The following is a 16675-nucleotide window of genomic DNA, read 5'->3' on the forward strand; positions in this document are numbered from 1 at the left end:
CTCTCTCTCTCTCTCATCTCTCTCTATCTCTCTCTCTCTCTCTCTCTCTCTCTCTCTCTCTCTCTCTCTCTCTCTCTCTCTCTGTCTCTTTACCCTCAGGTCCTAAACTCCTCTCCGTTTCCCTTCCCAAATAAATCTCTCCATATCATAGCTGTTGTGTGTCATTCTGTTTATTTATTTCTTTTTCTTTTTCTTTTTCTTTTTTTTGATTCTTTTTTTCATTCTATCTATTTTTAAGTCCGAACAGAATAGTCGTGAGTGAATTTCCAGTTGAAAACACAAGAGCAAAGCCCTTGCAGACCATTGATGGGCTCATGCCTTCTCTGAAAGAGAGGGACCCAGAGGGAAAGCTCCTGTCCCTGCTGGCATGGACAATGGAGGTGAGGCTGTTAGGAACATTCCTGAATGCTCACCACTTCTGGGAGGGGGAAGGGGAACTGATTCGCTGTGGGTACTCCACCAGTGTTATCGCTCAAACTGTCTGAAAACGAAAGTGTTGCACCTGGTCACTTCCATTTATGGCTCTTCCACCCAGCACAGCCACACACACAGAGAGGACACTTCCCCTGCTTCCCTCCTGGCAAACGCCCTTATTTTCACAGTCATTCTTCTGGGTTACTAATGTTTGGACTTAGTGAAATTTCCCAGAAGTGCTCAGTAGACACTGGTATGAAATTGCTCATGACATTAAGGCCCCAGCTCTATCCAAGCTTTATGGAGGGTCCTCTAGATAAATAGAAACTCCACTTAGATCAAAGAGATTGGAGTTTCCCTCCTCGGGGGTTTAAGATGAGCTCTCAGTCTGCTATAGAGAACTCAAGGCAGAAACCTAATGTTTCTTTGTGGCAGAATTAAATTTTATCAAATCTTATATAAGTCCTCATGCTTTAGCTGTAGGAAAATTCCTATAGACTGTGGCAACAGGTTCCATGTCTCTGTTTCTCTTTCTCTCTCTCTCTCTCTCTCTCTCTCTCTCTCTCTCTTTGTGTGTGTGTGTGTGTGTCTCTCTCTGTGTCTCTGTTTCTCTCTCTGTCTCTGTCTTTCTGTCTCTGTGTGTGTGTGTGTGTGTTCACACACCAATATCTTTTATTCGAGCCCAGCAGACAGTGTTCAGGTGTATAATGTGTGACTACCTAGCTTTTCCTTCTGTGGTAGAAAAAAAAAAAAGAAAACTAAAAAGTCCAAAAAGGCTTTTAATGTATTCAGGACTTGTGTTTAGCAAGTGTTTGAGCAGCAGAGAACACATTTATAAAGAAATTAATGATTCAATTTTCACCTGTAGTCAGAAAAACATCTTTCTCTATTGCCTTACCGTGATACGCAAATCCCCCTGTCCTACCTGGAGGACCTCATTCCTTTCCTGGTGTTCTGTGCCCTTGAGATCCACCCTTCCTCTGAAATACTACCTGCAGGGCAGCTTTGATCTCAGGCATTCTTTCCGTGTCAGTTACAAGGAAGCTTTGTCTTGTAGTAGTTACCGCAATGGTCGCAAATCCATCCTTAACCTATTCTTGTCCACCGTAGCTCTTAATAGATACCATAACTGAAAAATCAGCTATCATGTGTGCCCTGCTTTTCATGATTTTGAATTGTTTGTATGTGTGCATCTGTATGTACATGTGTGATCGTGCAAGTTCGTGTGCGTGCAGGTACGTGTGTGAGGGTGTATGTGGGGCCAGAGGTCAATGTCAGGCATTCTTCAGGAGCTGTCCACCTTGGTTTTGGAGACAGGATCTCACACTGGAACCTAGGGCTAGCTAGGCTGGATGACCAATAAGATCCAGGGATCTATCTTCTGTCTCTGCCTTCTCAGCTCTGAGATCCTAAGTGTACCCATCATACCCGGCTTCTTATTCTGGGGTTTGAACTCGGGTCCTCATGCCTGTGTATCAGGCATTTTACCACTTGAGCTACCTACCCCCAGCCCTATAGTATTTGTACTTAATACATCTGTATGTGTTATCAACCACATGAATCAAAATCTGAACTCTTGGTTTTGTTCTGCGCATGCTGTGTGTGTGTGTATGCATGCACGCATGTGCGTGTGTGAGAGAGACAGATACAGAAAGAGAGAGGCAGAGAGACACACAGAGAAAGAAACAGAAACACAGAGAGAGACAGAGAGAAAGAAAACACATGCCAAGGCACAGGTGTGGATATCAGAGAACAACCCTGGGCTTCAGGTGTCAGCCCTTGCATCTATCTTGTTTGAGGCAGCCCCTCTATCCTTCACTGTTGGAAACGCAGGCTGCGGAGCATGGGCTGCTGACGCTTTTCCTCCCTCTGCTCCCCATCAACAGGTCTCTGTGGGCTCTGGGGATAAGAGCTCAGGTCTTACCAAAAGGGGGTGGGTTGGGATAAGTAGGGCAGAACTGGGAGTAAAGGGAGTGAAAACACAGACAGGACATATTATATGAGAAAAAAAAATCCATTTTCAATAACGGGAGGGAGGGATGACTCAGTTCTCATACACAGCAAGTTGAACATTGGGCCGTCTCTTACCCCAAATTTAGTTTTTTAAATATACAGTTTAAAGAGCTTCCGGGAGAAAATGGAGGAAAGAGCTTTGTGTATTTACCCAAATAGTGAGCATTTCTGATTTGGGGGTGATGGTTCCAGGAACTAAGCCAAGGGTTTTAGGTATGCTAAGCATATACTACACTACCAGTGACACACCCCCAAACTCTCAATTTCTAGCTTTTAATTATTGTCTGATTATGAGCTTTAGTAATGTTGCTGTTGTTTTTTTACCCACATTCACTTGAAACAAAAAGTTCTTCATAAGCTCATTAAGGCTTCGTTCTTAGCTTATCACTCCCCTGGTTTGTGTTTTAACAGCTTATGGTATTTTTTCTTAAATTATAGGCATCAAACTTTTCTGTGGTCAATTCTCGTCTATTGAGAAAAGCTGTCACTTAGAAATGAGGTTTGTAACCCTTGGAGTCAGAGAGACTCAAGTTCAAAACCTGCCTTCACCAGTTGCTCACCTTTCCACATTGCTTCACCCACCAGTGTTACAGGGTCCCAGCCGAATGTGTGGCCCTCACACTGTCAAACCCTGTCAGATTAACACTGCGTAAATGGACCCATCCCAGATAGTTTCCCCAAGGCTGTGCAGAAAGCCCTAGTTCAGCCGGTGGCAACTGTCACCATTCTTTCTGTGCGTGTGATGGTTTTCTGCCCTGCTTTCTTCAGCATCCTTCCTCACCTGGAGGCTATAGAAGTTTCCTTAGATGCAATTTTGCTCTCATCCATTCCTCTCCTTGCTGATTTGAAATGTTAGCCTTCTTAACTCTCTGCTTTGTTTTTTGTTTAGACAAGATCTCGCGTGCTCCAGGTTTGATGTAAATAGCCAAGGATAACCTTGAATTTCTGATCCTTTGCCTTCACTTCCGGGTGGTTGCTTTATGGTACAGTGCTAAGCATGGAACCTGGGCTTTCATGAATGCTAGACAGGCACGCTATCAACGGAGCCATGTGTTCAGGCCCCTCAGTTCGGGAGTTTATTTCTTTTTGAAAGACTTGGTGAATGTTAACAGTTTTACTTAATATAGTTAGTTGAGACAGGGTTTTATACTACAACAGTGGTTGACCATGCAGCTTAAGCTGTCTCCAAACTGGCATCGATCTTCCTGTCAGCCTCCAGACCTATGACACAAGCCTCTATGCCTCATTGTTTAATTTTTAATGTATATTTTAATATGGTAATGATTGTTACATTTTTCTGGTATTCATTTTATTCAAATTTCTTTTTCTTAATTAAAAAAAAAAAATTCTTCCAAAGGAACTTCGGAAATGTTTGTTAACTGGGCTGATATGAAATAGATGGAGACCATGGAAAATTTAAGTGTTCAGTATAAGAATATCATATGTCTCCTAGTTTCTGTAAGTCTCCTTTCCTGTACCTCAGAAAGTTCTGGGGGTCCAGTTTATTTTGTTCAGAGCTGGCTAATCCACTTCCCAGAAATCTTACATTGTGGTTCTAATTCAGCTGTTCTCATCATTGTGTTCCTGCTTTCACTGATTTTTTTCAAAAGAACCTACACACCTGTCATCTGAAAATGTTTACATTTTTTCTTTTATTTATCAGAAACATCTAGCATAGATGTTAGATGGCGATATGCCCGTGGAAAAGGTGTCTTTTCTTTCTTTCCTTCTTTTTTTTCTTTTTAAACACATCAGTAACTATAAAGATGATGAGTTAGATTATATTTCATCCCCACTTTGCCGATGAGGATTCTAGGGCATCTACTGGGTAAGTTGTCTACTTTAGTGCTCATTAGGGTTCAAGTCTGTGCATTGTGGGCCTCCACGGTGCAAGGTCCAGATCCAAAGAGGAAACTGAGTGTGTCCATGCACTTGACAACTCCACCCGCCTCGCGGAGTCTCGCCGCACGGGGGCGCAATGTGCACGCGCTGCGGGACCTCCGAGGCCAAGTTGCGAGGCAGTGGACAGCAGGTGTCAGCAGGCGGCAGCGGCCAAGTGTAGAGAGGGTGTCCTGCCACAGGGAGGGGCTGGAGCTGGCAGGACCGCCGCAAAGGAGCCTTAAGGATGCAAAGTAGGTGCAGGAGGGCTGTGCCTGGCCATAAAAAGTGGCGGAGAGGGAGGGAGCAGAGCTGGGCACTCGAGGGCGCGAGGCGACAGGATGATGGCTATGGCTGTGCTGCGGTGAGGCACCCAGGGGACTATGCAGGGCAATGGCAGTGCGCTGTTCAATGCCTCTCAGGAGGAGCCAGGCGGCGGGGAGGGAGGGCGACCGCGGCCCTCGTGGCTGGCCTCTACACTGGCCTTCATCCTCATCTTCACCATCGTGGTGGACATCCTGGGCAACCTGCTGGTCATCCTGTCTGTGTATTGTAACAAGAAGCTCAGGAACTCAGGTAGGGGCTCTGGGTACCTCTCCCGGCGGGACACCAGGGGGTCTGCTTTTCCGGACACCAAGAAAAGTTCAGAGAGTCAAGTTTCTGAGAAACAGAATTTAGGCTAGTATCTCCTCCTAAGGAGTAAAGGCTACCTTCTTTTGACCCAGTCCCTCTAAGATGCCTTTTCATAGATTATCCACAAGTCTTTGGTCCTTAGAGATGGAAAACTCTTAAATGATTTCTGTTCCCTTCAGTGGCATCTCTTTACTCTAGCTTTATGATTCTAGGGCTCATTAGATAGGCTCCCAGGTGAATAAATTCCTCAAGACATCTTTTCAAATTAGACCAATGAACCCGCTAATTGTTTGGACTTGTGTATACATCAGTTTCCTCAACTTTGCTAAAATATGAGACGATGCATAAGCTGCCAAAATGACGGAGCCACGGTTTTCTGTTTCGCTGTCAGGTGTAGTTTCCAGCTGATAGCACCAGAATCCAGGGCGGTGGGGATGATGGCAGGAGTGCTGGGAAATCACGTTAGCTCAACAAGTCTGCATTTCAAAAACGGAAATTGTAGCGAGGAGGGCATTTGCATATAATGTAGAACTAGAATTAATTTTTGTGTTATGTTTAGGGTCCACTCAAGCTATGAGGTGAACTAGTTCCACAGGGTAAGATCAGGTTAGTGGGCTCTTCGTGAGCCCACTGTCACACCTTTAAAGGGTGTCAAGTTGCTTGGATTTCTGTCCCTTGCTTGGACATAAACTTTTGGAAGAAGGATAGAGAGGAAGCCATTTGCTTAAATATTTGGCAAAAGTGGCATTTTGGTCCTGAAGCAGGTAATTGGTGAACATTCAAATTCAGGCAGAAAAGCTCTCCTGCTTTGCCCTATTTCTGCAATGCTTTCAGGCTGTGCAAAGTATAACAATTAGTTTTACTATATCGAATAATATGAGTTCAATTTGGCTTAGAAAATAGGATTTCTTTCCCCGAGTGATTGGTCCAAACTAGAATTTTGCCTTCACAATTCAATAGCTTAGTGGTAGCTTTTGCCTAGCATTGCTAAAGCCCTGGGTTTTCTCTCCAACACTGCAATAAATGAATAGTGGGGGGAGTACCCCGCACCCCCCCCCAGAACTAGGTGCCTCTTTCCGCAGGCTTCATGGGGGCTCTGAGCACCCAGCGAGAGAATCCTTTGGTTAGCCCAAGTGTGGGGTGTTGTCGGACTCACCCAGTTTAGAGAGGGGGACCCAATGTATTGCAGGCTCATAAGTGGCAGGGTCTGATTCTTGGAACTTCTGCCTGGAGCTCACCCACCCTGCCTCACTGATTCCCACACCCTGCTCTTGGGGAGTCTTCACTGATTGCCACACCCTATTCTTGGGGAGACTTCACTGATTCCCACACCCTGTTCTTGGGGAGTCTGAATCCCACAAAATGTTTCCTGTAAAAACTGTGCATGTTCCTGGCACCTTTGGAAAAGCACTAAAGCTGCCCTTTGGACATTATGGACTAAGCAAGTTCTTGAGAGGAGTCTATACACCGCATTCCTGCCGCTGTCTAGAAGGCCCCTAGTGAGCTTTAGTCTGCAAGGCTTTAGAGCATCATATTTTTATAATTGGACTATTTGCTCAAATGCACCACCGTTGAATTCAATCCATTTGAGGCTTAAAAAAAAAAAAAAAAAAAAAAAAGAATAAATAGTGATTTTATTTGGAACAGAACTAGAGCTATCTTATTCAAATATGTTATTGGATGATTTCTAAAAGTTTTAGAGATGATAGGTGTCATGGTGCCCACCTTTAATCCCAGGACTTAGGAGGCAGAGGCAGGTGGGTCTCTGAGTCGGAGGCCATTGTAGTCTACATATTGAGTTCCAGCCAAACTGGTGTTACATATGGGACCACATAGTGTTGGTTTTGCTTTTTTGTTTGTTTGTTTGGTTGGTTGTTTGTTTTTGTTTTTTGAGACAGGGTTTCTCTGTGTAGCCTTGGCTATCCTGGACTCACTTTGTAGACCAGGCTGGCCTCGGACTCACAGACATCTGCCTGTCTCTGCCTCCCTGAGTACTGGGATTACAGGTGTGTGCCACCATGCATGGGTGACCATGCTTTAATTAAAATATAATCAAGTGTTTTAATGATGGCTCAAGTTGTGTTTTTGTTCAATTTATTTTGTTGGTTTTAAAAATGGAAAGATTAGCCAATCATGGTGGTGCACGTGTATAATCCCGGCACTGCGGGAGGCTGCGGCAAGCGGATCAGTGTGATTTCAAGGTCAGCCTGCTCTACAAATAGAGTCCAGGACAGACAAGACTATACAGAGAAACTGTTTCAAAAAACCAACCAACCAACCAAATAAATAACAAAAAATAATAAAAGTGGAAAGATGAAAAATAGGTGAGTGGAGGGATGACTCAGAGGTTAACCGAGCTGACTACTTTGCAGAGGACCCAGGTTTGGTTCCAGCACTCACTTGGCAGCTCATATCCATCTGTAACTCCAGTCCCAGGGAGTACACACGTCTCTGATCTTTATGGGCACTAGGCATGTCTGTGGTGTGCATACCTACGTGGGGCAAACCGTTCATACAAATAAAATTAAAACATATAAATCTTTTTTGAAAAAAGGAAAGATGGGAAATAAAATGGAAAAAGATAAGGCTAATGTATCTGAATTTTTAAACAGTTCTTTCCTTTGGAAATCTGGTGTAATTGTAGATTTATTGTTGTCTTCCCCCCCCCCCCCTCAGGAGACTAGGTTGGTTTTTCATGTCTGGAGGAACAAATCACCAATATTTTTTAAATTAATTAATTTATTCACTTTACATCCGGATTGTAGCCCCCTCCCTCGCGTCCTCCAGATCCCACCCTCCTCCTCTACCTGCCTCCCCCTTTCTCTGTTACTCAGAAAAGGCGGGGAGCCCCGGCCCCACTACCCATCCACCCCAGCTGGACTGATCATGTCCTCTTACACAGTGGCCTGGCTAGGCTGGGAGTAAACTTCCTGTAGGGGCTGACCAATCAACAGGCCCCGCCTCCAAACAACCAATCAGATGTGAAAGATTGGCAGACTATCTGCTCTGCTCCCCCGCCCCCCCCCCCCCGGACAATTTTGCTAACAGGAAATGATGTATCCTCAGTGGGTATGACATGGTGGAAAGATTCCACACATTACACTCCAAGAAATCACTTGTGATCCAGCCTCACTTCCCACATTTGTTAGACAAGGATAACACCTAAACTCTAGCCCCACACAATGCTTTGTTGTAATTGTGCAAGCATCGAGTGAAAATGATACAGATGAATATACTTCGAGAAAGATGAAGAAGGCAATACTAGATAGGCCTTTGAACTTGTTGCTGTTTGTTTTGACTTGATAAAAAGCAGAGTTGTAGGCTCTGGGTTAGCACATTTTTCTGTATGTACATTATATTTAAGTAAAATTTTTTCCTAAAACAATGTAACACTATCCTGTCTTTTCAAAATTCAGTTTTCTATCGGGGAAATATATATAGGATATAAACAAAGGGTGAAAATAAAAAAAAATGGTAGTGTTTCAGGCGTTTCCTGTTGGGCTTTATATGAAACTCAGAATTCTACAAAGCTTCCATACTAGGGTCTGGGTACCCATGATTATAGGCAACAGGTTAAGGGAAAGATTGCCGCACACCAGGGAACAGAAAATGGTATCAGAAACCATCATGGACATAGACTCAATACAAGCTGGAAAACAGCAATGGCCGGCTTCGGTTGAGTTGGTTGTAGAAGCAGATACCCCTGCTCAATTCTGAAAACATCACAGTGCAGTGACACATAAAATGTCTGTAACTGAAGGGAATATTGCCCGCTAGAGCAACTCTCTAGCTACATACACAGCTGGCACTGTTCATTGCCCCCAATAAGTCTTTGGATGGTACCCATCTTGTTCTACATTCCAAGCCCCCTTGGAATTCAATAAGAATGAGATGGAGTGGCAACTGAGGGAGCAAGGAAAGGATGTAAAGAAAAGCAGGCAACGGGGAGTGACTTTCATAGCAGAGATGGGGTGAAAACAAATAAAGTCAGCTCTACATATATCAGGATTCTGCACCCAGAGATTCAACCAACTAAGGACCAAAGACATTGTTCATGTGTGGATTTCGTAACTACTTCATGAACAGCACAGTGTAAGAAATGTTATATGGCATTTACAATTTGTTTTTGTTTTACTTTTCTCGGTTAGGTCCTGAACTGGTAGGCTTAAGTGATCCTCTCACCACCTCCGTAGAGTAGCAGGGATGACAGGCAGGTGTCCTAGTGTCTTGTAAGGCAGCATCTGCACTGTATAAAGCCTGGAGATGATTTAAAGTGTACAGGAAGATGTGCATAGCTTTTATGCAGATATCGTGTCATCTGATGTGAGGGACCTGAGCACCTTTGGAGTTGGGTACCACGGGATCCCAGAACCAATCTGCTGTGGTTATCAAGGGATAGCTATACAGCCGGCAGCCAAATCACTGACACAGTGATGTCGGATGATATAGGGGAGAGCAGAAGTCACTGAAGTGAGTGGCCCAGACTCCATGCTTTGAGGCTTTTCATTATAGTACTAGATAACACTTCTTCTTTCGGGGAGAATCTGTTAGGCTCTTGCCAGTTCTAATGTCCTTTGATTTCCCAATGTGTACCTATGGTAAAGACAGCCAACTTATCGTAAGTTAGCAGGTTGGCATTTCATATATACCTCTCTGTGCTGAAAAAAAAGACTCTTTAATGACATCCGCTCTCCTTTTCAAGGAACATTTATAAGTTAAAAAAAAAAATCCCTTATGTAGTTTTCCCTATCTGAGAGGGGGCGAAGTAGCTGGCCGCACAGAATGACTCAAGCTTGCTTCAGTGGGATGCTGTCTGGGTGAGAGACTGTGCGTGAAGTTTGGTACAATGCACAAGGGCCTGGGATGATGAGACAAGGGGGAGTATGAGGGATCAATTCTCCTAACTTGGGCAACTTTGCCAGGATTGCTTGGGTCAAGGTGAGAGACTAGCATTGTCCTGACTCCCATCAGGATGTGTTCACTGGGGAGGCACAGCTTAGGTCGGCAGCCAGCCTCTCCGTTCCACTGATGGCAACGCACAAGGAGAAAACAGCAGAGTTGAAGTCCTTGTGAGCCCATGACCCTGAGCTGTCTTTCAAGGGTAACGAAAATTATCATTTTTTACCCATCAGAAGAATTTGAAAACTAAAGAACCGGCTATTGTCTTTGACTCATCATGTGTGTATTAGTGTCACCACAGTGGCTTGTGTCATGGGTTACTAATGATTTGAACATAAGTGCTCTGTGAGATCTCTGAAAAAAAAACAAAAACAAAAACCAAAAAAAACAAAACTAGATGACAAAATAAAACACACACATACCAGATAATTTTTTTTTAAATCTCGAGAGAAATTTATTAAAAAAATAACAGATATCTAGGAACACATTTTCAAATCATCTTATGCTTTCAGAAATATTTTCCACAAAAATGAATTTTTCATCTTATATTTTTTTCACTGTGAATGTCATGATGAACATCAATTATAAGAGAATCAGAGTATTATGGGATAAATTGAAAGCAACAGGATGAGACAGTTTCTCAACATATCACTAATCCAAACTGGTAAAATTTTACTCTCTTATTGCCTTGACCTGTAATTGAGCTAGCAAAAACTAATGGGGACATTGTTGGTTGATTAATTCTGCTTACAAACAAATAATTTATTGCATCTGTATCCACACAATGCCAACAATTATATGAATTTGTTTTTCAGCCCAACAGTTACATTATTTTTTTTAAAAACTCTGTAGAAGAATTTGTGTTAGAAACATTTCCAAGCTAGAGAAAATTAGGCCAAGAGACTGAAAAGACTGCATTTTCTGTCACACTTTTCACAGAATAGCACATTTGGTCTGGTTTCTACTTATTTTCTCATGTAGAACGTCTGGCCTCTAACACTCCATAGCTAAAACCAAGCGCATAGCGCAACCTGCAGTTTTCAAAGCACCCTCCCACAGCTCCTTTGTCTACAATACAGTCTCTTCAGGCAGCTGAGAAAACTTAGACCCCAAATTCACAGCCAAGCAAAGAGTTTTTCTTCTTGTGGAACTCAGATAACCCATCATGGAGCAACGCAAAGAGCAGAGGAATTAAAGTCAGAGGGTCCAAATTGAGTCTCATGATACCTTTGTTTGCAGGGTGCCTGGGGGATGAGGCAGTGTAGGCTTCAACCATTTCCAAACTTACTTTATTTGGGGTTCTTTAATTCTTATACCTCCCTTCAGACCTACCTACCTTAGATAGGAGAGAAAGGAGGTTTATGGGAAAAGGAGAAGTAGACCTTATTGAATTCAGTTCCTGGGAGCGATTCCCCTGGTGTGGTTGGCAGGATTTCAGCAGACCAGCAATTCCACCAAAGCTGCTGCTGGAACCTGGAACAGCACCCAGAACCCAGATGTGCTGTTCTCTCTAGGAGCATCTCGAAGTGGAGCGATGAACAGCCAAACAATACCAAGACCCACAGAATCCCACCTCCTGTTTGTCTCAGCTGGCAAAAAACGAAGCCCCCACAGGAGGCGGTCTTCTAATGGATAAACACCACCTGATCTCTCACAAGTCTGTTCCCCATCCCACATTTGGGATCAAAACAAAAACATGTTTACATCCACTTCAAGGCAGTCAGTTCTTCCATCTTGTCAATGAGGTTCATACTAGTGTCTCCCAACACAACCTAGGAAGATAGAGGACTGCCTCACAACTGACTCACCCACATGCCTGCCTATCTACCTAGTCATCCTTCTGTTTACCCGCATTTTGACCTTATTTATGAACAATGGTAGTATATAATGCGTTCAATGATTAGTTCTATTTAGTTTGCTTTTTTTTTTTTTAAATGTTGATTTATTTTTAAGCATTCTACTTGAAAACAAACAGAAAATACAAATTAGTAGAAAGTGAAATCAGCCAGGAAGGGAAGGACTGGGATCTACATTAGCCACTTTTATTTTTCTTATGACAAAATACTACTTATGACAAAATACATACTTTTACTTATGTGGAAAGATTTGTTGTGGCTTATGGTTTCAAAGGGTCTAGTCCATGGTTCCATGGCTACTTGGCCTCGTGTTTTGTGTTCTGGACAGATCATCAGGGCAGCAGGATCTTTTTCACTTCATGGCAAATGGGAACAAAGAAGACAATGTGTCTGAAGGGGTCATAGATAATATATTCCTAAGGTCCTGTAACCCTGTGATCTGCTTCTTCTAACCAGACTTCAACTCCTAATGTTTCCACAACACTCCCATATAGTGCTTTCTGGAGACCAAATGTTTGTAGCACACAAGCCTGTGGGGACACCTTCTACTCAAACTCGGGCTCATATGAAGCCTGTGTTCTCTATACATCGTTGGTCGTCTTGTGCATTTTTAAAGTTCTCTCCAAAGGGATTTCCAACCTCCTTCAGAATGGAGCAGGCCCTTCCTGTCCCCGTGCTCCCACAGCGTCTGCCATGATAGCAACTTCCTTGTAGCAGTTTTCATGATGCGTTAAGTGTTATAGCTGCTTGTGTGTGTCTGCTCTTCGGTTAACACTGGGAGCTCCTGGTTGGGCACAAAGGGCATAGTAATGCTAGATGATAACGGAGGAGCTCCAGGATTAGAAGGAATGGAGACTACAGTAACGCAGAGCTGTTTCACATGCCAGTTGTTTGTTATTATAACTTATTATGTATCTATTACAATCCTTTATATGTATATAAACTTATATAACCTAACATTGCAGTGTGTGAGAGGCTGGACAGATGGCTCAGCAGTTAAGAGCATGTACTGCTCTTGCACAGGGCCTATGTTCATTTCCAACTACCAATGTTGGATGGCTTACAACCACCTGTAACTCCAGCTCCAGGGGATTTGAATCCCTCTTCTGGCCTACATAGTAGCTGTACTCAGGTGCCCAAATCTGCATAGATATACACACTTGTACAAATAATTAAAAGAAAAATACATGTTTTATTAAGGAGTTCCAGGATGTGTAAATATGGAATTCTTAACTATCTAACTGGAGTATATAATCTATAAGATTATCTAAAATAAAAAGTTGTCATCAAATCTATTGTTTAAACAATCCAAGAAAATTCTCTAAAAGATTCTTGTAACAATTGCCAACTTTTACTTTCAGAGAAAGAATGGAAGAACATAAAACCTCATTGAATTCAGTTCAATTCACTTTTTAAGTTGCAGATTTACAGAGGATTGCATCACCTACTAACTTGCTTTCTGAGTGAGGAAATTGACGCCTCTTTCAATGTTCATTTTTCCAAATAAATTCAAGTCAAAAGGAGATATAGATAAAGTCTGATTTAAAAGGACCAGCTGTACTGGCTTGTCTCCTTTCTCTCACTGGGTTTGGGTTGTCAGGCTGGCAGGGAGAGCCTGCCTTCTAAGACAGAAACATACATGCTCTTTTGGCACTTCTAGAACATTAAGATACAGTCAATGGATGTTTCTTAAAAATATGTACTGTTGCATGCACAGAGTTCTGCATGGACCGTTTATTTCATCTACTCTACTCTGCAAAGGCCATTCTTTAATTGGTACCTGCATTCTCCTCACCTCTCAAATAGGTTGGCCAAGCAAGTTGACCCATAAGGGAGGTATGATATCTTAGAAACTTCCAGTGGAATTTAATAGTATTGCAGACAAGAGACGCTTTAAAATTTTTCTGGTTGAGGTGTTCAAACACATATTCTTCCAGAGAGAGATGAACATTTATGACAACCATATTGAAGTGATGAGCCTCAGAGAAAGGGACAGGAAAGACTGCTGAATCCTATTCAAATTGTTGCAGGTAATTTGAGTTCTTAATGCATACAACTGGGAAAGGATGCTTACCCACCTTCATGGTGAGCTGTCTGAGTGTTGACTGAACTAAATATTCATTTGGATAAATATTCGATGCATTCCTACAGTGTAAGATAGAATATGATTGACCATTAAATTCGAGACAGGGTTTTTCGAGACAGGGTCTCTCTGTGTTAGCTTTGCCTGTCCTAGACTTACTTTATAGACCAGGCCGGCCTCGAACTCACAGTGATCCACCTGCCTCTGCCTCCCAAGTGCTGGGATTAAAGGCGTGCACTACCACGCCTGGCTGACCACTAAATTCTTGATGAAGCATCAGAGTGAAAGACTTTGTTCTAAACTTGTGTAAAACATGCCATCTAGAAAATGAAGAGATAGCTCAATGGGTAAAGCATTTATGGTGCACTCAAGAGGACATGAGTTCAAATCCCCAACACTGACATAATAGTTGGACATAAGCCACACATGCATGTTACTCAGACACTGGGAACTAGAGACAGACAGATCCAAGGAGCTCACTAGCCAACCTTACCTAGCTTAAACAGTGAGGTCAAGGCTCAGTAGGAGACCCTGTCTCAAGGGAATAAGGTGATTTGAGGCGGGGGGAGTTGCAGAAAATGATGAGCTTTCATATGAGTTGGAGACAGAGCACAGTGCTCGACATAAACGGCCTCCCCCAAGGCTTACTTGACACTAGGAGGGAGACACTATCAAACATCTCTGGATCATAGAAGAGAGAATAGAAACTTGTCAATGTAAAGCAACATTGTCCAGTTCCACAGCCAGTAAGGGATGATGCCAATATTCCAATCCAGACATTGATGGTGGCACCCATTTTTCTCCCAGGACAAAGATGCATAGCCACCAGCAGCAGAAGCGGGAGGCCTCCTTAAACCTTTGGGAGAACTAGAGAGATCAGAAACCATGAATTTAAGGAAGTCATGTCAGGACTTGAGAATAGGGAGACATCAGATTTCTCAAGTGAGACCCCAAACAAAAGAAGCCAAAAAAGTGTAATCATCTTGAGACTACTCTGAAATTCAATATTTTTTGGAAATGGAATGCTGTGGAGACACGGAGATTTATAAAGTGGACTTGACACAACAAGGGCAACGTTTGTGATCCTTGGTGGCGTTTATTTCATTTATCACGTTGCAATACCTATGGTTTCAGGTCACTTGAGTTGTGAAAATAGCTTGTGTTTGCTCGCTCGCTCTCTCCCTCCCTCCCTCCCTCCTCCTTCCTTTCCTTCCTTTAGCATATGGAGGTATGCATGCTGTGTGAGCATATATGTTTGCATGCCCGTATGTGTGTATGGATATGTATGCTCATGTGTGTGAAGCTAGGGCTGATATCAGGTGTCTTCTTCAGTCACAACTTATTCATTGAGGCAGACTCTCAATTGAACCCGAGGCTTGCCACAACTACTTATCTGGCTCGCTAGCTCTGAGCATCCCATCTCTCCACCATGCTTGCACTGGGACCATAGGCAGGCATCCTAGCCATGGGGATTTTAGATGGATACTGCGAATCTAAACTCCAGTCCTTAAGCTTGCACTGGCTAACTTTCCAATCCCCCTTTCTAAACATATGTTTAAAGATGCGATGCATGTAACACTAGTGTTAACTTGTATTTTCTACATCTTTCTCTCTTAGGGAATATATTTGTGGTGAGTTTAGCTGTTGCAGACCTCGTGGTGGCTGTTTACCCATATCCCTTGGTGCTGACATCTATATTTAACAACGGATGGAATCTCGGATACCTGCACTGCCAAGTTAGCGCGTTTCTAATGGGTTTGAGTGTCATCGGCTCAATTTTCAATATCACGGGGATCGCCATTAACCGCTACTGCTACATTTGCCACAGTCTCAAGTACGACAGACTATATAGTAACAAGAACTCCCTCTGCTACGTGTTCCTGATATGGGTGTTGACGCTTGTAGCCATCGTGCCCAACCTGCAAGCCGGAACTCTCCAGTATGATCCCCGGATCTACTCCTGTACCTTCACCCAGTCGGTCAGCTCGGCGTATACGATAGCAGTGGTGGTTTTCCACTTCATGGCGCCTATGATTATCGTCATCTTCTGCTACTTGAGGATATGGATCCTGGTTCTTCAGGTCAGACGGAGGGTGAAACCGGACAGCAAACCCAAACTGAAGCCCCAGGACTTCAGGAACTTTGTCACCATGTTTGTAGTTTTTGTGCTTTTTGCCGTTTGCTGGGCCCCACTCAACTTCATAGGTCTTATTGTGGCTTCGGACCCTGTCACCATGGTCCCCAGGATCCCAGAGTGGCTGTTCGTGGCTAGTTACTACTTGGCATATTTCAACAGCTGCCTCAACGCAATTATATATGGACTCCTGAACCAAAATTTCAGAAAGGAATACAAAAGAATTATCGTCTCCTTGTGCACGGCCAAGATGTTCTTTGCGGATAGCTCGAACGACGCAGCGAATAGGATTCGGTGTAAGCCCTCTCCACTCACAACCAATAACAAGTTAATAAAGGTGGACTCTGTTTAAAAAGCCCGTGGTGCTAGCAGATTACAGACACCGGTTGGGGGGGGTGTCTTGCTGTTTCCTGTGTTTGCTTTCTCTTGTCTAGAAATCAGCCTAGTCCAACTTGAAGCTCTCGAGGGGTCAGCTTGAAGTTCAACCTCTACAGCGTTGGAACTGACCGACTGTCTGCTCTATAATCATGTCCCTAGCTCTGCTGATCAGAGGGAATATCGCACATATACAGCCATAGGTTAAGTGAACAACATGTATCTGCGGAGGAGGTTGAAGCAAGATGGGGAGTGAATTCAAGACAAGAGAGGCTGCGGGAACGTTTCTTTTCATGTAAATAAGTGACATAAATGCAGTACGGGTCTTCATTCTTACCTATGGTTGAACTAAAACAGTCAGAAGAAGTTAACCTGTGTTGAACTTGGACA

General features: G+C 43.3%; 1 protein-coding gene across 1 annotated transcript; it reads left to right on the forward strand.

Moving 5' to 3' along the window:
- Nucleotides 1-4688: 4688 nt before the first annotated feature.
- Nucleotides 4689-16262, forward strand: Mtnr1a (melatonin receptor 1A). Its single transcript, XM_051170059.1, has 2 exons — nt 4689-4881; nt 15394-16262. Exons 1-2 carry the CDS (start codon nt 4689-4691, stop codon nt 16260-16262), a joined length of 1062 nt encoding a protein of 353 aa, XP_051026016.1.
- The last annotated feature ends 413 nt before the right edge of the window (nt 16263-16675 follow it).

The sequence above is a fragment of the Acomys russatus genome, chromosome 27 (assembly GCF_903995435.1).
Source record: "Acomys russatus chromosome 27, mAcoRus1.1, whole genome shotgun sequence".
Classification (NCBI taxonomy): domain Eukaryota; kingdom Metazoa; phylum Chordata; class Mammalia; order Rodentia; family Muridae; genus Acomys; species Acomys russatus.

Excerpts from the sequence above, each read along its gene's own strand:
- Mtnr1a (XM_051170059.1), top strand. The coding sequence starts at position 4,689 with ATGCAGGGCAATGGCAGTGCGCTGTTCAATGCCTCTCAGGAGGAGCCA. Across the intron at positions 4,882-15,393 it reads CAAGAAGCTCAGGAACTCAG|GGAATATATTTGTGGTGAGT; the intron begins GTAGGGGCTCTG and ends TTTCTCTCTTAG.